Source organism: Diadema antillarum, unplaced genomic scaffold, assembly GCF_040938485.1.
Source record: "Diadema antillarum isolate AM-2024a unplaced genomic scaffold, OU_Dant_1.0 seq00001871_RagTag, whole genome shotgun sequence".
Classification (NCBI taxonomy): domain Eukaryota; kingdom Metazoa; phylum Echinodermata; class Echinoidea; order Diadematoida; family Diadematidae; genus Diadema; species Diadema antillarum.
Genome location: NW_027272540.1, coordinates 148,526 through 170,082, shown reverse-complemented (window position 1 = coordinate 170,082; position 21,557 = coordinate 148,526). Strand labels below are relative to the sequence as shown.

General features: G+C 39.0%; 1 protein-coding gene and 1 pseudogene across 1 annotated transcript in view; one reads left to right on the top strand and one right to left on the bottom strand.

Annotated features, from left to right (window-relative positions):
* The window catches only part of LOC139712888 (inter-alpha-trypsin inhibitor heavy chain H3-like), a 29,600-nt pseudogene extending 20,383 nt beyond the window's left edge, over positions 1-9,217 (top strand).
* A 5,855-nt stretch (positions 9,218-15,072) lies between these two features.
* The window catches only part of LOC139712887 (uncharacterized), a 112,007-nt gene continuing 105,522 nt past the window's right edge, over positions 15,073-21,557 (bottom strand). Inside the window, exons 31-36 of the mRNA XM_071624667.1 lie at positions 20,462-20,517; positions 19,744-19,824; positions 19,031-19,182; positions 16,755-17,145; positions 15,929-16,072; positions 15,073-15,322 (exon numbers count right to left, since the gene is read on the bottom strand). Of these exons, the coding sequence (XP_071480768.1) occupies positions 15,073-15,322; positions 15,929-16,072; positions 16,755-17,145; positions 19,031-19,182; positions 19,744-19,824; positions 20,462-20,517 (1,074 nt within the window). The remainder of the gene's footprint in view (positions 15,323-15,928; positions 16,073-16,754; positions 17,146-19,030; positions 19,183-19,743; positions 19,825-20,461; positions 20,518-21,557) is intronic.

Sequence of the window (21,557 nt, the reverse complement as noted above, 5' to 3'; positions counted from 1 at the left end):
CTAAGTACACTTTTTAGATTTACAAAAAATTCTGAATAATTCTGAGTGCACAAGACCTATCACTTATATTCCGAAAACTGAAGGTTCCCTCATGCATAAGGGGAATTTCCCCTTTCAATCGACCCTTTCCTCCCTCAGCCCCTCCCCCCCCCCCCATCAGTTTGTTTTTTTTTTGTGTGTGATTTCCCAAATGTTATATGCGTATACGAGATATCTCAATCGGAAGGGAAGGGTGGAGATAACACTCGCCCACGCCTTCTCCCTGCTCGCTCCCCCCCCCCCCCCCCCCCCGCCATGCAAAGAAGCAGACTGTGGCTATACCCAGATCGCTTTATTTCAATTCTAAAAACGCAAAAGCTCCGCGAGCGGGAGGGGGAATCCCCCTTCCCCTAAGCTCTATCTCACTAGACTTTATACATACGCACGAATGGTGCACATTCGGAATAAGAGCTATATTGCGTGATTTTAACACTTCGATGAAAAAGTATTGCACCAAAAATTTGCACCAGATCGCTGAATTTCAGGTCTGAAAACGCAAAATCACCTTCGTGTGGAAGGGGATATGCCCCTATACATATACACCCTCGTGTGCATGTTTTTTCTGTTTGATTGCTGAACAGACAGCGTTCATAATATTCAGTGTAAGAATTAATACAAGAAGACTAGTGTATTTAAATTATACCATTTTATAGGCAAATTGTTCAATAATAATCTACACTAAAATATACTGCAACCTTAAACAAGTGGGACTGTTTCAACTCGTTAAAACAAGCAAAAACATGCATCAAATTTCACCATTTGCAACATCAAAATGCAAAAAGTTCTCACCGTGTAAGGGGGAACACCCCCTCCCAAACCCTCCTTCAACTCCCCCCCCCCCCCCCCCCCCCCACGCCCTTCCCTCCGCTCGCTCGGGCTCGGTCGCTTCAAAAGATCATTATCCAGGCTACGCCGGTGCGTCTAAGCACCCTCCCCTCCCCTCCCCTACCCCCTCGCTCGCTCCACTCGCTCGGGTTCAGTCGCGTTCATGATATTCAGAGAAAAGAATTTTATACCATTTTATAGGCAAATTATTCAATAATAATCTACACTAAAATATACTGCTACCTTAAAGGTACTAGCCCACATTTGCAAACCCACGAAAATCAAAACTGCATAAAACAGGTCCAATATGACTTCAAGTACAAGTTATAGCAGTAACATACCTCACCTGTTGCTCTTTGTCTATACCATTCGATAAAAGAGAGAAAATCATCGTTTTAAAATCAATTTTCAAACCGGGTCAACCCGACCCAAAATCGAATTACGAGCGCGGGCTAGCTACGTACATTAACTTACACATGTATCGCACGCATGTAGTACGTGCGTGGACCGGAGCTAGCGAGCGTTTTTATACGCATGCATACGGTGCATTTTCATTTATTTTTATGAAAGTAATGGACTAATTGGAACGAAATTTTGCACAGGTGTTACTGCAATCATACCCAAACTCCATGCTAACTATGAGACCAATTGCTGCAGGTTTACAAATGTGGGCTAATACCTTTAAACAAGTGGGACTGTTTCACGTCGATAAAACGCGCAAAAACATGCATCAAATTGCACCATTTACAACATCAACATGCAAACAGTTCTTACCGTGGGAGGGGGGACACCCCCTCGCACACCCTCCCCTCCCCCCTCGCTCGCTCCGCTCGCTCGGGTTCAGTCGGGGTCATGATATTCAGTGAAAAGAATTAATACAAGAAGTGTATCTAAATTATACCATTTTATAGGCAAATTGTTCAATAATAATCTACACTAAAATATACTGCTACCTTAAACAAGTGGGAATGTTTCACGTCGATAAAACGCGCAAAAACATGCATCAAATTGCACCATTTGCAAAATCAAAATGCAAAAAGTTCTTACCGTGGGAGGGGGGACACCCCCCCCCCCCTCCCACACCCTCCCCTCCCCCCTCGCTCGCTCCGCTCGCTCGGGTTCAGTCGCGTTCATAATATTCAGTGAATAGAATTAATACAAGAAGTGTATATAAATTATACCATTTTATAGGCAAATTGTTCAATAATAATCTACATCAAAATAAACTGCTACCATAAACAAGTGGGACTGTTTCACGTCGATAAAACGCGCAAAAACATGCATCAAATTGCACCATTTACAACATCCAAATGCAAAAAGTTCTTACCGTGGGAGGGGGGACACCCCCCTCCCACACCCTCCCCTACCCCCTCGCTCGCTCCGCTCGATCGGGTTCAGTCGCGTTCATAATATTCAGTGAATAGAATTAATACAAGAAGTGTATAGAGATTATACCATTTTATAGGCAAATTGTTCAATAATAATCTACATCAAAATAAACTGCTACCATAAACAAGTGGGACTGTTTCACGTCGATAAAACGCGCAAAAACATGCATCAAATTGCACCATTTACAACATCAAAATGCAAAAAGTTCTTACCGTGGGAGGGGGGACACCCCCCTCCCAAACCCTCCCCCCTCGCTCGCTCCGCTCGCTCGGGCTCGGTCGCTTCGCTCCCTCGCAGACTAACCGCCCCCCCCCCCCCCTAAAATGAAATCCTGGCTACGCCGTTGGCTGTGATGAAAAGCAGAAAAGTTGGTATTCGTACTGAAAAACCCAAACGTATGTAACTACGTGTGCGGTAACACATAGTCAGAATCTCAACATCGCAAGGATAGAATATAGAATATAGTGATTAGTAGAGGAATCGGCCATTGTGTGTGAAAACATTCGAGTCGACTGAATCAAAGAAACAAAGTCGGTAGAAATTCCACCCCTAGTGATTAATATAATAGAAGAGCGTCAATAATTATGATTACATAACAAACGGCGTTATACGTACAATATTGACTCGCTGTGGTGATTCACACAGCATACTGACCTTGGAGGTGCACTGCAAATGACGCGTTACAAAGTGGGCCAAGGGAATGAATGGCATTGATAAATTCAGTTATATGTGTAAGCAGAAATGTAAACTTTGGCCCACATCCACAAGGGTGGTTTAGATTTGGTCCATAATCAAAATTCAGACTTGAAACATGCGCGTATCAACGGGCGTTTGTTACCGGACGTACGTCTGTCGGCGTACACAATCTGTATAATCGTATTTACGCAGAAGAAATTTGCACAAACTATGGTCCAAGTTTAAACCACCTTCGTGAAATCGGGCCAAAGTGGCGCATGGATTGAAGACGTGCTAATGAATACAATAGTACAACTATTGTAATCATACAACTTACTGAAACTGAAACTGAAATAGTATTTAAGAGCATGCATGTATATATTTGCACTGTAGGCGCAGATTGAAAGGACTTGATACCACGACATAACGGTGTGAATTTGAGGTTGCTCCTGGAGCTAATAGGGAGCCATCATTTGTGCATTTGATTTACTCCGTACACAAGGAAAAGACAAGCAGACGTGCTAAAAATGCATATATATATATATATATATATATATATATATAAATTATATATGCATATATATATATCTTCATATAAGTGTTTCTTTAAGCGAAAAGCCATACTGATGATATTCATGTGATAGAAAGTTATATAGATATAGCATACAACTTCAGTTATCAAGATTTCATGTAAAGAGGACAGATATGATGGCGTTATTTGGCATTATTCTAATTTCACAAAATGCCTTTTGAATGGGTGTATTGTACCTGTGCACACTGTCTGTGGCATCGTTGGCCTATTAATCATGATTATTAAAATTCATACTGATAAGATAAGAATGGTCTACTGTCTTGAGATTATACAATTTTGCCCATTGTTAATCAAGTTCAGTCTTGTGCTTGCAAGATAATACAACGTTGGGACTGCAGTTTTCTCGCCATATGCCCATGGCTTCATTAACAGCATGGAATATTGTACCACATACTAGAGGTCAACATCCATTTGCACTACATAGTCCCTTTACACTCTATGAGCGCAAAACAGTAAAAATATGATTCTGGTTATGGAATATTATGTCATGTACAGACGAGAACAGTGAGGTAAGAAAGAAGCTTATAGAGATGGTATGGTTTTGATTGAGATGGGTATCCGGGTTTTAAGCTTTTGTGAGATACTTGTATAAAATATTAAAGAGCATACAGTTCCAAGAGGAATTAAAAGTTTATCTGATGAAAATCAGTTGTGAAATGGCTGAGATATCCAAAAACAAAGCAAAACAAAGTGGTCCTAATAAAAGATAGATCCCACCTTGTCATTGGACCCCTTTGTTTATGGATATTTCAGCCACTTCAAAACCGATTATCATTAACGAAACGTTTAATTCTTCTTAGAATTGTATGTTTGTTTGTTTTTTTCACAATCACGTAAACTTATTTTGTACCTTAGCGAGCACTTTCGCCTCCTCCTGGTGGCTTTTTCAGACTTCGTCGTAGATGGCAGTATGACTCAGTCTGAAGAAGCCACCATTAAGTACTCACCAAGGTACAGAATAATTTTACGTGATTGTGAAAGAAGAACATATTTCTCTGAAATCACCGATCAGATGAACCTCATCCAGGATGTATGTTCTTTTATATTTAATATAAGTGGTTTCTGTATAATTAACTTGCAAAAAATTAAAATTCTCATCTCAACCGAAACTATGCCATCCTTTTAAAATGATGAAGTATGCTTACTTGAAAAGCGAAGAAAAAGCTAGGTTGCAGATTTAGATCTCGAAAATCTCACCTTCTCCGTGTTCCAGGGGGTCATTCCTTGGTCCCATGTGGTTTATTTACATCATCTAGTTACATCAAGATACGAATGCAATCACATGCAAATGCACACATATTTTAAAAAAAAGCAATTCGCGGGTAAAAACAGTCGTGTTCGGTGTGAAGTACTCCTAACTATCATGGCTGGTATAAATATTAGTACTTTAGCAAGAGGAGCATAAAAATTCAATTCAAACCAGCAGATGAAAAATTGAATATGAAACCAAAGGTCATTATTCGTAAATTGCGTGAAGTTATTTGTATATGTCCATCTTATATCAACTTCTTTTTATTTACCTCTGATAATTTATTTCCATAACAAACACTACCCAATATTACCGGAAGCAAACTATAGCTTTGTTTATAATGACCCCTTATGAGTAAATCAGATTGCAAAATTGATGAATGAAAAGTGTTCAGCACAGAAAGCTAAAATGAGATAAAGAGCACCAGAACGGATGGTCAGAAGAAGAAACCACAGCATAAACTGGGCTATTGGTTTCGTTGACGGCAAAAGACCAATGAACACCTCACTCTGGATACGCTGTATAAAAGCGCTGTGGTGCCAGTGTCAAAAGCTGTATAAGAAGTGCGATCAGTCACTGTGACAATTTTTTGTTTGAAATTATTCTCATTGATTCCAACGATCCATTGCAGTTTTATGATAACAAATGACTAATGCCACAGAACTCTTTGAAGTTAAGTATGAAATCGTTAACATATTGCTCTATGATTATCTACTCTACGTCAGTCATGTTTGCTTATCAAGATATCGTCATATTCATGCTCATGATTTTTGCACTAAACTGTATGCATCAGTAAAAGTTGATTCAAGTCCAGTGAAGATAATAGTGGAATTTATGCGTAAACTGGTCTTTGATGACTTTTTAAAAATAATAATTGTTTTTTGCAGGACCCTCAAGCCCGCAATTCACTTCCTATGTCCAACCTCAGGCGCCTTTGTCTTCAGGTAAGAACGAACAATTAATTTGATGCCAAAACGTAAAAACCCTCCAAAGAAACTGACTTCCCTTTTGAGGTGTACATTAATTTTTAATGCCCTTCTGGAACCCGCACACACAAAAGCATTTTATCTGTATACGCTACTTAAGGGTATTTGTTGGATTGAGTTTTGTCATTTTGTCTGATGCTACATGTCAAAATCACTTTTCGTGATAATCGCTTCTTTCCGAACGCTATCAATTTCTTGGCAAAATGTACATGTCGTATGTACATCGCTCTGCATTTCAAGTTATGGCATCATACCTGATAATGGTGACGATAGACAGATAATCTACCCATATGTTGTTGCTTAAATAACTGTAGGCCTATCCTTTTCATTCTTTTTTGTTTCAAATTTTATTCTTTGAATTCATATAACTTAATTAAATCTCAAGTCAGTTTCATACGGTAATGATTTCAACCAATCAGTCTTCAAGCAATCAATCAGTCAGATCATCGTGTAATCAGAATATGAAAATTATTCTGGATACTTATATATAGGACATAATATATTCTTAAACTAACGGCAAGGCTGTCATGAGAAGCCCTTCACTGGATAGTAACTGCTGATTATTGATTCAACAAAGCTATAACTATTCATTAGATCACCAGAAGAACCAAGTTGACTCCTGTTAATTGTCATCGATTATTTGAATTTGGTTTTACTTTTTTTTTTCTCGACAGCTGATAGTGATCCGCACTTTCTCATCAAACTCCCGGAAACTGATGTCACCGTTTGCTTCGACATCAATGGCGATCCCGGCGATGTCTTCAGTCTCCTGGATGATCCCAAGCTCGGTGGGTCTCACTCTCGAATACCGATCTTCATGTCCTGTGAAGATAGTCTTCACTCCTGTCTCAGAAATGAGCAGGGCCCAATTTCATAAAAGATGTTAGGATAGCAACTCTTGCTGGAATGGCGACTTCTAATGGCAATCGGGAGCTGTATGTCAGGAACTGTTATCAAAGTAACTGTAGGTTATTTATTCTTGTTTTTATGCAGCTTTACGATGATTCAGAGTATTTACTGTTTTGTTTTTGTGTGTTTGTTTGTTTGCTTACTTATTCATTCCTGTAATGAGAGCTCGGTAGTCTTGATACGGTGTGAAAATGACAAAACTTTCACTTGTCTGAATTGTTTTAGGACTCACGGTTACGGCGTTAGTGATTCCAGCTGGACGAATGGCAAACCTGTCTGAGAACGTCAACGGCCAACCAGACGAGCCTGTGCGAACGTACTTCGGCCAAATGAGGGTCGGTCTCGGGAGCGACCGCTATCTCCTCCTCACCCCCGACTTCATCGAGGTTAGCACCGAAGCCTTCAGGCTGCGTTGGGAAGACGACCTCACCTTGAGAGTCGGAGACTTCGTCGTGCAGGTACGCCACAAGCGTCACGTAATTATCAGCCACGGGGACGAAGTGGCGATCGTCATCATGTTGCATCGCGTGAGGGCGCACGATCCCAATGACATCATCAAGGCTCACAGAGTGACCCATTTTGGCTTCTACGTCGCAGAGAGGCGTGGTCTTTCCAACGAAGTTCACGGGCTGATCGGTAACATGGCATCAGATTTTTATTATAGTTATAATTTTAGTCGTTTGACGGCATAATGTCAGTATTGAAAAAAAAAAGAACTTAATTTGTGGCACATAGTTCATTTTGCCCATGTTCCGATAGAATGTAGGGTGACAATATTTATTGGCCGCGCTTACTACAAACAACAACAACAACAACAATAAACAACAACAACAACAACAACAACAACAACAAAAGAAAAAGAAAACAAGGAGTTGGAAACATTGGTAGACTAAAGACCTTGTGTTTTTGTTAGGAGAAAGGGACGACGTCATCTTCTCTTAATCTGCTTTTATTTTAGCTATTTATCGAAGGGATCTGACCACAGAAAATGGCCACTACATGCATATTTATGTACATTACATCAGCAATAGAAACGAAACCTCTACTGCAAACAAGAAAATGCACGACTGCATGAAGTGGAATAAAAGACAGACTTATGGTCGGAATCGATTACCTCTCATGATTCAATTCCTAATTTGTCCAATCCCTCGACTCCTTTTTCACCATCAAGGTCAATTCCAACAGAAGAAGGATGTTCTGGTGTCCATCCCGACTGAAGTCGATCAGGATGGCGTCGATGCCATGGTCATTGCCGACAGCGTCAACGCGACGCTGAGCATAGACAAGCGCAGCGTCAACGTCATGCGGAAGATTCGTCGTGTACCCTTGATCAGAGACTACCAGGACTGCTGGTACGCAGCCGACAACGCAAAGGGTCTGATCGAAGGAAACTACGCAGACTACAGACTTTCCCACCTTATGGCGCCTCTGAGCAGGAAATTCAACGTTTGATCGCAGAAGTCGTGATATCCAAGGATACCCAATCCGGCATTTTTCTTAATCATTATTTTCTTCATCCTTATTCTTTACTTAGGAGTTTATTGCCTTCCATCAAAGAGGTCATGTTTTTGCCGGCCTTGGTTTGTCTGTTTGTTTGTTCACAAAATAACTTAAAGTATTATGAACGGGTTTGGATGAAATTTTCAGTAAAAAGTTGATAATGACACAAGGAACAGGTGATTAAATTTTGATAGTAATCTTGAGCACTGTCTTCATGAGGATTGTTTTTTATATTCTAAAGGATTCTTTATCATTTGGAAATAGGCCTATAGGCTATGCTTGGCGGAGGTTTGCGCTCTCCGCGAGTGCGTTTCTAGTTTTATCTTTTTTTTCATCGATTTTATTTTTCATTACGTACATGGCACAATAATAATGACAAGGTGTGCCGTAGAATGTAATATCATGTGCAAGAAGAGAAATGAAAAGTGATTTTACTGAGCAAAATGCAAAGCTTTGAATATTGCGGTACTTAACAACCAAAAAGAAAGAAAAAAAAAACCCAAAAAAGATGAACATCCTACGCGTAATCACTTACTCCTCCTGTGATGAATTTGGAAGAATATACAAAATAATGCGGTCATTGTACATAGTAAACATAAATGTGTACACGAGTACGATTGTTGTAAGTCTGTGTAAGAAGGTTATTCCTGAACTCATAGGAATCAGAAATTAAGGAAACCAACAAGTGGTTACTGGGTAAAATGTAAAGCTTCGAATATCACGACTCTTAAAGAATAAACAAATAAATAAATAAGAGATTATGATCATATGCGAAGTCATTCCTCGTATACCTTGTAAGGACTAGGAAGGAATATACAATGTATTTTACTGTACAAAGTATATATGAGTGTGTAACTCGTTAGAATTAATCAGTAAACCCACGAGATCAAAAGACATGAATTCCCGATAACTCGGGCCTTACATGTGATGAAAAGGGAACTGATCACTGCAAGCTTTGAATATGAGATGCATTTCGATGAAATCTAAATAACTAAGGACGATCTTTTCACCTTAGAAATCTGCAAAGAGACTTATTTTTCAAGATATTTTTTGAATGACAAGATTAAAGATATTTTCATAAGAAAATAACGAATCGTTTTCATTGTTCAGATTATTTCTGCAGATGTATCCGCAATGTAGAATGAAGAGAGAAAACTAAAACATAGAGGGAGAGAAAATGAAGAGAGAGAGAGAGAGGGAGAGAGAGAGAGAGAGAGAGAGAGGGAGGGGGAGGGGCAACTGAAGGGGAGAAGTGCAAGAGGGAAGGACTAAATGAGATAGAGACAGAAATACACACACACGCATCACTCTAACATTGAGAGTCGCAAATAAAAACACTTCATATCCCCTTTAGTGTGCTTTATTTTACGAGTGTCGATTGGCACAGACAGCCCAATAGCCTTCCACTCACTGTCTTAAAAGCTCTGCCATGGAGAGGGTTAAGCGTCTCTTGACTTAAGTTTGCTTTAATATGGTGTTAAAAACATCAAATTTTAGACAATAATTCTATGAGAAATATGAATTTGAAAAAAGTGGGTTTTTTCTGAGTGTATGTGTATGACCGTGTGTGTGGGTGTGTATATATATATATATATATATATATATATATATATACACACAGCAAAAAAAGTAAGTTCCCCCCTAGCATTTGTGGATATATCTCAAAAAGTATTCAACCGATTTGCATGATTCAAACGGAAATGGATAAAGATTTTTATTACTCATAACATGAGTGGAAAATCATTGCCACCAGATATCATTATTGGTGTGAAAAAATGCATTTTATGTCAAAATGTATGGAAACAAAAGTTGCACTTTAGTGATTTGCAATGACTTTTACACAAATAATCAAACAATCAGTCATGATTCTGAACATTTAAGCATGGGTTATTGCATATTTCCCTATCTCTTTCTTTTCATGAGCATATAGTGAAGTATTTGATAATTGATATGTCCACCACCCGAAATGACCAGCCGCCATCTCCTCCTCAAACTGTTAACTAAAGTTTGTACTTGGCCCCGCTCAATGTTGGTCTATGCTCTCTGCAAGATGCGCTGAAATTCTAGGAGTGAAATGTCATCTTTCAACTTCTTGCTCGCTTTCCACTTAATGATATCCCAAAGATTCTCTACTGGATTACAGTCAGGGGATCTTGCAGGCCACTCCATACGCTCGATGCCATTTCCCTCAGCAAACTGATCTACAACTTGAGGGCATGACGCAAAATGCCCACAGGCACATTAATGTGATCAACCTGAATTGGAATTACAAATCACATGGCTTCTACCAATATTTTCATATTGAGAAGGCCTATTGTTCAAAAAGTATGCATAACATCTGTTTAATAGGGAAGCACATTGTACCTGAAGAAATTCCTGAGAATTACACAATTTAAAAAGATCATTTGATAACTTACATAGGAAATGTATACAATATGCTCTCTATGGCCTAAAGTGCAACTTTTTTTCCCATGCATTTTGACATAAAATGCGATTTTTTACACCAATAATGATATCAGGTGGCAATGATATGCCATTCATGTTATGAGTAATGAAATTCCCTATCTATTCCCGTTCAAATTATGAACATCCGTAAAATACTTTTTGAGATATATCCAAAAATGTTAGGGGGGAACTTACTTTTTTTTGCTGAGTGTATATATATATACATATATATATATATATATATATATATATATATATATATATATATATATATATATATATATATACATATATATATATATATATATACATATATATATATATATATACAGTATCTATCTATCTATCTATCTATCTATATTGACACCTGTTTTGAATTTGTATATCATTTTCAGTTGTTCTGTTTTCCTGTATTTTTTTTTTTTTGAGGGGGGGGGGAGGGAGAATTAATTTGAAATGGCAATCATTACTTGGCTGCCATTGTTGGTTCTCTCCAAGTATTTAGAGGAGTGGGGAAAAGTACAATCTGTGAGACAACCATCTCTATCAAGAGCAATGAACAACAACAAACCTATACGGTACTCCATGCATGACATCACAATCACATTACCAAAATGGCCGCCCAAAGGACCTTTTAAGTTTTTCAATAATCTTCATTGATTGCATTCAAATTATACACAAATACACAACCACAATCATACACACACACACACACACACACACGCGCGCGCGCGCGCGCGCGCGCGTGCACGCACACACTCATAATTCCAGAGTAAAGGAGCGTCCAACTCTTGAAAGTTTGTTTCCATTTTGACAGTCAACAGTATGAAATCAAATGCAACTCCATGGGCAGCGAGCACCATTGTTTTTAAGTGCCAGAATGATGGTCATTAGTACAGGATTTCCTTGAGTTTTGCTTCTGAACATAAATTTCGATGGCAATTGGCCCTAAGATGGGCTAGTGATATTCATACTCACATCAATTTCAGATTTCATGGTAAGCTCTGGTTTATCTGACGTCACTGTCTGTATTTTTTTTTTTCAACTGCAGTCTTACAATTAGGATATGGTCAAATGGCAATTCAAGTAAGAAAGATTACTTATACATCAAGGACAAGTATGGATCTCCCCCCCCCCCCCCAAATACTGGTTAGTGATAAGGTTATAGTAAAGATTAGAGTAGGGGTTGGGGTTATTAGAAGGGTCTGGGGTAATTGTCCAGGGGGTACTGTATACGCCATATATTTAGCAAGTATAATTTTTCATGAATCAGACTCCCCAACAATTTTGCGAGTGGTTATATTCGAGATCTTGATACAGTACAGAGAGGAGAAATGTATGCATGTATATAACATTTATGTCAGAATGAGAGTTAAGATTTTCACATGTTTTTACATTCGTGAATAGCATCCCAGGTTGCGAAATTCACAAAAATAAAAACCTCACAAATATTTGGCGTATACAGTCATTGCCCGAGGACCATCTCCCCCAACACCACTCCACCATGCATCTGGTCACAACCACACTATGACATCATAATCAGAGCAAGCAATTCATTATGACTGGCACAAAAGTTCATCACCACAATTCAGGCAGACTGCAGTTAAGAGTGGATACAATTTATTGCCTGTGAAGCAGCCTGCATTAAATTACGAGAGTACAAAGTGCACTTGCAGTAGTGTTAGACATCTACCTCATGAAAGACTATTTGGTTTGATTCAGCCACCATCAAAATATTTTTTCATGTGCAATAAACTTCTGAATCACACAATATATACAAAAATACACAAAGCATGTTTAAACTGCTCATCACAGAGAAGGAAAATAAAACATCATATTATACATGTACATATACTTTTTGAACTCATATGTATACTCATTTCTCTTGCAATTTCTATTCTTAAAAGTGGAAAATATTACAGGTAAAGACAAAGAACGTGAGACAAATTCTTTGGGAAATCAGCCTATGCATACATCTAAATTTGAATCTTCACTATAATATCAATCATATTTATTATTGAAATGTGTTTTCACTATAATTTCAGCTGCAGTTATATTTGTGTATACATTCATGAATTATTGACAGATTCATGGCAAACACCTCTTCCTACTCCTCAAGAATTTTCAGCCACAAAGTATATTAAAAAAGGGACAAATTTCATCAAGCACAAGTCTGAAAAGGAATGTACCATGTAGTAATGGTGGAGATGAGGATAAGGCTTTTAATTTTTTTGTGAGATACAAAGAAACCACATATGAAATAGCACAGATTATATCATTTTAAGAGGAATTCAAAATTTATTTGATGTAGACATCCAACAACAGAGCAAAACAAAGCGATTGTAATAAAAGGTGGGTCCAACTTTTTATTAGGGATGCTCTGTTTTGGATATCTCAGCCACTTAAAAACCAATTTTCATCAAATAATAAACATTACCTCTTCGAATTACTTGCTCTTTCATATTTCATATGAGGCTTCTCATTACCTCACCAACAAATGTTAGAAACCTGAAGTTAGGTCTCTACCAAAACTATATAATCACTTTAAAAGTGCATAGCCTATAGGCAGGTACAGATATACAAGTATAAAGTTCTTCAAGAAACACACTCAAAATACTAGAGAAGAAAACAATCACACCAAAACATAAACTCATGTGCAAAAAATAACCACACACAAGAGTTCAAGATTACATGCTGTTGCACACATCTAAAAAAGAACAGATATGGGCCCCATGATGTACCTAAATCAATGCTTGCAATATTTTTCATGTAGATTTTGGAAAGTCATATTACAGTTGTTGTCTGTTGTCAGTATATGGTAAGAAAGCTCACACAGTGGGTAAAAATCATACAAAATTTTCATTCATTCATGAATTTTGTGACCAATTAGAATGGAAGAAATAAAGCCAAAAAATATTTTGGACAACTCGTCACACTCTAAGCAAAGAACTACTGCAGATGCCATATATAGGGAGTCTAATCTTTAGCCAATCAGGACTTGTTATGATGTTTTGATGGTGAAAATTGTGTTTCATTTACTAAACTAGAAATGTCGCTATGGCGACTGGTATGCCTCTGCCATAAAGCATGATTCTCCTAATAGGTCTATAGTACATCGTGACTATGTGTGATGACAGTTTCACATAATTGGCAAAATAATAAAATGACATGTTTGTCCCAACTATGTTGAATGTTCAGTTCCTTGAACTAGGTTTAAATGGATGAATGGCTGTATTTTCTAACAGAGCATGTATTTGTGGATTTTAGGACTTCTACTTGACTTTTGACACTTTTAAAAGTTTATGCATTGACTCATTGTCAAGGTATGGGAAAAAAGCATAATTTGTTTTAAATAGTAAATTGTTAGCATTTTAGCCCAGCCTTTGACCCTTGACCTTTGACCCCATGACCATAGAACTCCAACCAGGGAATCTTTATTGGGTAGTACATGTATACATTACGTTTCAAGAAAACACCTTCAGTCATTGCATAGATATGGGAAAATAGTGAAATTTTGAGCATTTGACCTTGACTTTTGACTTTAACCTTGAGCATGTGCACTCAAAAGTTGACAGGCACAACTTCATTCACTCATGCATATACATACCAAGTCTCATTAGGATACCTCAAACGGCTTTTTAGTTACGCTGTCCACAAAAATGCATTACAGACGGATGGATGGAAGGAAGGACGGACGGACGGAAGGACGGACAACCCGAAAACATAATGCTTCCGGCGACACTTCGTGGCGGAGGCATAAAAATAGTACCTGAAAACTGGTTAATTGTTTTACTTTAGAATCATACATGTACCTCTGCTAGGTGTATGTTATTCCATTGGGTACTAAAAGGTTAACTTTTCCACATCTATTGGGCTCATTCCAAAAGATACACACCGACATTAGATTTCCATGTGCAAGTGGAAAGCACTTACAAATCAACAGATGAAAAACACACACAAAACAAGGAAAAGCTGCAGAAACATAATGTGCTCTGTAACTGTCTAACAACCACAAATCTTTGCATCTCACTGGATAGCTTTACACTTAAGCACTGATCATCATCTCTAAATCGTAAAGTTTTGAGGATATTTTTTAGATCTAGTGGTCTACATACAAAGTTTAATGCCTGCTCACAATACTGGTGCTGCAAGAGTCCCCCATAGACACAAAATGATTCTTCAGAGCAGAAACTGACTGTGTTTGCATTTTGAGTAGCACTCGTCTTATAATGGGAGAAACAGATTCTGAAATAATCAAGAATTTCACACACACACACCTTTCATTTACAGCGAGAACGGTGAAGATGATCCAAAAGTGTCTACACATTATGATAAATATGGATTACAAATTCATTGCCTGCTGTCAGTCATTAAGACACTGCTGGAGAAACTTTGGACGGAATGATTACGAGGTACACACAAGTCGGACGATCTAAAAACGAACAAACATGTTCCCGTGAGCTTCAAAAGAGGGTACCACCAGCATCGACATTGCCTGGCAGTCGATTGATAAAGGCAGAGTTTAGGGAGTTCTTGCGCTGGGGCGGAGGCTGCGGTCCTCCATCCGTCTGCGGCTCACTGACAGTGGGCGGCGCCACCTGCTGCCACCGCTTGTACATCTTTGGGAATCGCTTGGCCAGCAGCTGCTCTTCCAGGCAGGACGGAGTCATGACGGGGGGCTCTGAGCCTGGCTGCGTGATGAGGACGTATCGTCTGTAGAACGACAAGATGAAAATAGGCCACCATGAACAGGCAATTCAAACATGTGTAGTAGAGACTTGGCCAGAAAAATGGATGAGGAAAAGTCACTGACCACTTAAACAGACACCTGAACACTCTTGAAGAATTTCAGTTATCCCATTTGCAGTTACTAGCCTGATACGTAAGTCTATAAAATGGCTAAACCCCACAAGGGGCAGCCCCCAGATCTGCCATGAAAAAACTTGAAACTACATGTTGTAATGTATTGAACTTTGGCATTAACTTCACTTTACTTTTGGTTCTGGAGAAGAAAATTGGTGAAGGTTACTTAATTTCAGAGCTTTGTCAATACCCACCACTAGCCCTTTGAACAGGCTACGATCCTGTCAACAGCCAGTATTTTTTTTTTTTTTTTCTGGCCAAGCTTGGTGAAAATTGAGTTTTGAAAAAGAACATGAATATGTAACAAGGACAATACACAACAGACACCAGACTATGAACAAACACACAAACACAATAGCTTAATTAAGCTTTTGGTTCAGGTGAGCCAAAAAGTGACACATCTTGTCAATCATTATAGGCAGTCTCTAAAACAGTATACTAACTGAATAGCCATACCTTGGTCTGCTTGGTATGGACCGTGCCGACTGTTTCTTCTTGACCAAGAGATGACCTGAGGAGGCATCCCTGCTCATCACATCTTCAGCTGACACTTTCTGCTGAAGCTGGGTCTGTCTCCCTGGAGACTCATTTAACCGGAATCTGACTCGTGAATAAGAGGAAGGCAAAAAGAAAGAGAAAGATACTTAGGTAAATAGATAGAGAGGTAGATAGATAGATAGATAGATAGATAGATAGATAGATAGATAGATAGATAGATAGATGGGTAGGTAGGTAGGTAGATAGATAAATAGATAGATAGATAGATAAATAGATAGATAGATAGATAGATAGATAGATAGAGAGGTAGATAGATAGGTAGATAGATAGATAGATAGATAGATAGAAAGAAAGAAAGATAGCACCAGACTGCAATTATACCTAGAAATTAATCAAAAATATACAAACTACAAAGAGGCTCACCTAATTGCCAGCTTTCAACTGCTATTATGTGGCAGGTATTTGGAAATACTTCTGGAGTGTGATAAGTTGCTTGTCTTTACATGGAAAGCTGAGAGTCTGGAAACTATATGGATAATACATAGATCTAAAGGGCTATGATGTTCATCATCTTTACCAGTACTTTACTAACAGTTACAATCCTGTCTGGCAAAGTACACATTCCTTGGCCCTCTATACTGCAAATGCTTCCATCTGTAATCGTTCAATATTTTTGACAGCAAAGTGAATAACAGTTTAATACAGGGAAAGCCAGGAGTAGAGCTCAGAATGCGGGGGGGGGGGGGGGGGGGGGGGGGGGGGGGGGGTGAATTTTGACCAGTACCTGTATGGCCTGTCCACTGTCAGGTCCTGGTGTGGCCTCTGCTGGTCCTTCTGGCCACTGCCCTGATGGGTGGACTGATGGTGACTGGACATGTGCTGACTGGCCGGTGTCTCACTGGAGCGGTGACCGGACCTTGACCCTAGCCTGGAATTGGCCTGGCTGCTCGGCCGCTGACCAAGCCGACTTTCTTGTCTGTGACTTGACCGGCTCTCTTGCCGCTGATCGGTCGGCCATCGATCCGGGGAGCCGACGAATGCCTGCTTCCTCTGAATGGGCGGGGAGTATGTCTCCTGCTTCCACTGAGAGCGCGCAGCGGTCTGCCTCACGGGGGCGCTCTTGGCCCGCAGGCGTTGGCCGGAATTGAGTGATGGGTCAGACCTGGTGACATAGTCTAGCAGAATTGAAAGGAGGAGAAAAGATAACTCTGCATGAAGCCAAAAGACTATCAAAAACAGTGAACATCATTCCCAACTGCTACAATGATATTCTAACATCACCACTGTTTGTCACTGTTCTTAGACCACAATTTGGACAACTGTGAACACAAAGTCAAGCACAGGGAGCATTAAACTTTGTAAAGATCTTCAAAGCAGGCTTACCAGATCTATTTACTGCTGTCTAGATCAGAGAATGTCAAAGAAAAAGAGTAAATACAAAATTCAAACTAAAAATTCCCTAAAAATAATCCAAAATGAATTGCAGGGTGGTGTTTTTACTGTTCTTTTCACACAAAAAGCAGTCACAGCTACATATCGTCGCTGGGGCGACAAGACCTCGTATCTACAAAATGTCAAATGTTCCGGAGAGCCAAAAGATATGGCAGCCAAAGCACAGTAGCGAATGGGATTGCCATTCCTTTGCCATGCCGTGGTGGCTTCATTTTTGGAGTAAGACAGTTGGGATTTGGACAGGATATCACTTAACCCATTATTTGACTATTAATCCAAAAAAGTCATTTTCACCGACATTGCAGATACAAGGTCTTGTCACCCCAGCGACGATATGTATTTGGATTTGCAGTTGGTTGATTTTATGTGATCACTAATGTTGCATACAACCAAGGTACCAATGACACTGATATTGCCAAGGCAATGTAAATAAGTGGTTTGCCTATGGGAACTATTGTGTACCTCTGCCGCCAGCAGACTCAAACTACGGAACACATGACTGGGCATCTTTCATCTTATTGACTGATCAACAACAGCTCTTCTGTTAACTCTTTGTGTGCCACGTTTGCACGTCTGACTCGGTCGACGGCGAGCCAACTTCGCATATTCTGCTCAAACGCACTAATCCGCCTAATCCGATTAATAAATCGCAAAATGCTGTGGTACAATGAAAGCGTTTTTCACGCTTCCGTTCGTCTCACATATAGCTTGCATTTCATGTGGTGATTGACTATCAACAGGTGTTTTCTCCTGGATTTGAGAGTAATTTCTAAGTTTCTGCCATTGTTTTGTGTGCAAAAATCATGCCTTTGCAGTAATGTAACTACTGGTCGTGTGAAAGAAAAACAATCATAGATTTGTCATACAATAATACATCAAACCAAAGTTTGGCATTTTCTCAACAACTTTACTCACTATTTGCCCCAGCTCAACAGAAATCTAAACAAGCTACATAGACTTGAAAAACAGAATGTTTTCTCAAAGCATGAAACCATTAGTGTCTCAGAATAATGTGGCACAAGGGAGGTTTCCATCATGGCACATAAAGAGTTAAAGCTGTTGAGGACGGGCTGATTTTGATACAACACACATTTCCCACTGACACTTGCCCGAGTGTACTCCGGACTTGTCCTCAACGGGTTAAATGTTTTGCACATATCACGAAATATTGTATGGTCAAAGAATAATGTCTCCCATCATTATGTATAGAATGTTATGGTAAAACACCTCAGAGTTTTTAAACATGAAATGAAAAACTAACCTCATTTCACTCAAGAATATGCTCCCCCTTTGCACCAAGAATAATGGTCAGAATTTGTTCAGGGTCTGAATAGATTCTCCGAAACTCCATAGTATAATTCCTCCTCCATCAGAAGAAGTTTATCATTCTGAGGAAAGGTCTGAAGAATTATCTACCTCTATGATACACCAGCTTATGAAAGGAGTTTCAGGGGTGCAAAAGGGACATAATGAACTTTAAAGCTCTGTATCTCAAAGGGACTTCAAGTTCAGGGAAACAAGTCATTCTACTCCATAACAACAACCAAAACAGAATATTTGTCAAAACAGAAGATGATAATCAGCACACCAACAGGTGACAACACTTACGTTGTGCCTGGTGCCCATCGGGCCCCTCAGACGAGCAAAAGTGGTGGCCCAGGAGGGCCTTCCTCCGCTGCCTCTGCCTCAGCTCAAGGAGCTGGCGGCGGTCGGCAGCACTCCTCGCCCTCTGCTCTTTCTGAAGCTTCAGAAACTTGTGCCTGGGAAATCACAGGGGCAAGGGGATGAAGGAAGATACACACAAGGTCAGTTTCTAATCCGGAAAAAAGTTGTACAGCATCTACGTGCTTTACACTGCCAATTTAGAAGCAAAAGTAAGTTAATGCAATGACTTGTAGCATGCAAATAATCTTCAACTGTTCTCAACTAAGGGTATAAGCACACTTACACACATTCCAAGTACCTTCAGATCTATAGCAAAGGAAATAAACAGATGTGGCTTTTAGTATATTAAGTTTGTACATTACATGAATGACAAAACACTGCACAAAAACTAGGAGAGATGTCTTGTTCTGAAATGAGTGCACAGAACTAAACAAAGAGCTCAACTAGGTGTGTCAGTTAGACAAAAGTTTGCAGCCTACTATGCATAAAATACAAGGCAGTACAAGTTAGAATTTTGTCACTCTGGAAGGGTATCGGTGGTAAAAGCCACCACGGTGAGATCATGAAACTGCTCGTAGAATGAGTGCAGCATCATAATCATTACCATGGAAGCTTTTCAATGCATTTCAGACAAACAAAATGAAGATTTTCCTTACCTTAGAATCATTCTATCCTGCCAATTTCCATCAAACTTCAGCCCGTCGTTCTTCATGTAGCCACTCAGATCAGCTGGAGTGCTGGAAGATACATCATCAAACAAACGAACACAAAGAAGAGTCAGGCACTCTTATAACAGTTTGGAACCGATTACCAAAATTCTGAAAACATGGTGACCAAAACGCCAAGTCTTCTTCGGAAATCATAAAAGACAAATCCTGAATACTGCTTCTCCTGAGGGTTTTTGAGGCTAGTCAATTAAAAATAATGCAAAGTGCTTTATCCCTTTGTCTATCAATATTGGACAAGCTCAAAATCAGACAGTCATTTTCCAAAATAAAAGAGTAATAGTACAATTAACAAGTTTGGTTTTGACTGGCAGTATACATGCAAAAACGATTAATCTCTTTAACTCATTCATTGAAATAAGATATCAAGTAATATGGGACTACATGTAACAGATAGATTGACAGACAGATATACATAAACAGCTTGATCAGTAAAATGAAAAAATAGATGTGCTTGATACACTCACAGTTGACACTGACTGTAAAGATTATTGATACCAATCTAAACTCTAACAGGAGAAACTGAAACTTAATCACAATCTTTGTACTGGAGGACTCACGCCTCCTGAAAAGCAGTTTCTACTGCATAAAAGAAGGGACCAATGAAAAGTACACAAATAAATCAGCACCCTTTGGCGTTCATACATACCTGACACGATTCAAATGCTTCTGAAATTCTTCCTCAGTCATACTCCCATAGTCTTCCTATAAGAGAAAGAAAAAGAGAAAAGAAAAGATAGGACTCTCACTAAGGTTAGGTGACACATCTCATATACAAACACAAAATGTGATTTTAGTGTAAAGATGTCTTTGACAGGTGATAGGAAGTATCTATTAGTTAGCTACATATGCCTGTGATATACTGGGTGAATGGGTGAAGAGTTTTACACAAACGAGAAACAAAATAATTGAATGATATCAAAGAGATCATACAAACATACATCTGTAGTCTTTAACCCATTGAGGACGAGCTGAATTTGTTATCAACATACAGTTCCCAAAGACTCCTGCTTGAGTATACTTGGGACCAGTCTTCAACGGGTTAAGTGTATGCCCACTGATAGCAACTGTGGTCGTCACCGTGTTCTGTCTTGGGATGTAATGGGCACGAAGTATCTTGACAAAGGATTTTTTTAAAAAGTGCAATGTATACAAAATACTGTGAATCAAAACAATAACTAGAAATGTCGCTTTGGCGACTGGTATGCCTCCGCCATAATGCATGATTTTCCCAATAGGTCTAGATAGTACATGTGGACAATGTGTGATTACATTTTCACAAAATTGGCAAAATATTTAAATAACAAATTTGTCACAAATGTGTTGAATGTTCACCTTCCTTGACCTAGGTTTAATTGGATGAATAGGAGAGCATGTATCTAGGGATTTAAGGACTTTAACTTGACTTTGACCCATTCATACATTTAGGCATTGAGTAATTTTCAAGGTACAGGTGTGGAAAATTGGTGTGAATTTCTGAATTGAATAGTAAATTGTTACCATTTTCATCTGGCCCTTGACCCTAAAATTCATAAGATAATCACTTTCAGGTAGAACATGCATAATACAGTGTATGTACTAAGTTTCAAGATAACTTGAGCCACTTCCGAGATATGGAGGAAAAAGTTAGTTCAGCACTTTCACTTGATTTTTGACCTTTTGACCTTTGAGGCAAAGAAAGAATAAAAAAAACAACTTTCCAGAGAATTTCTATTAGGTTACACATGCATACACCAAGTGTAAAA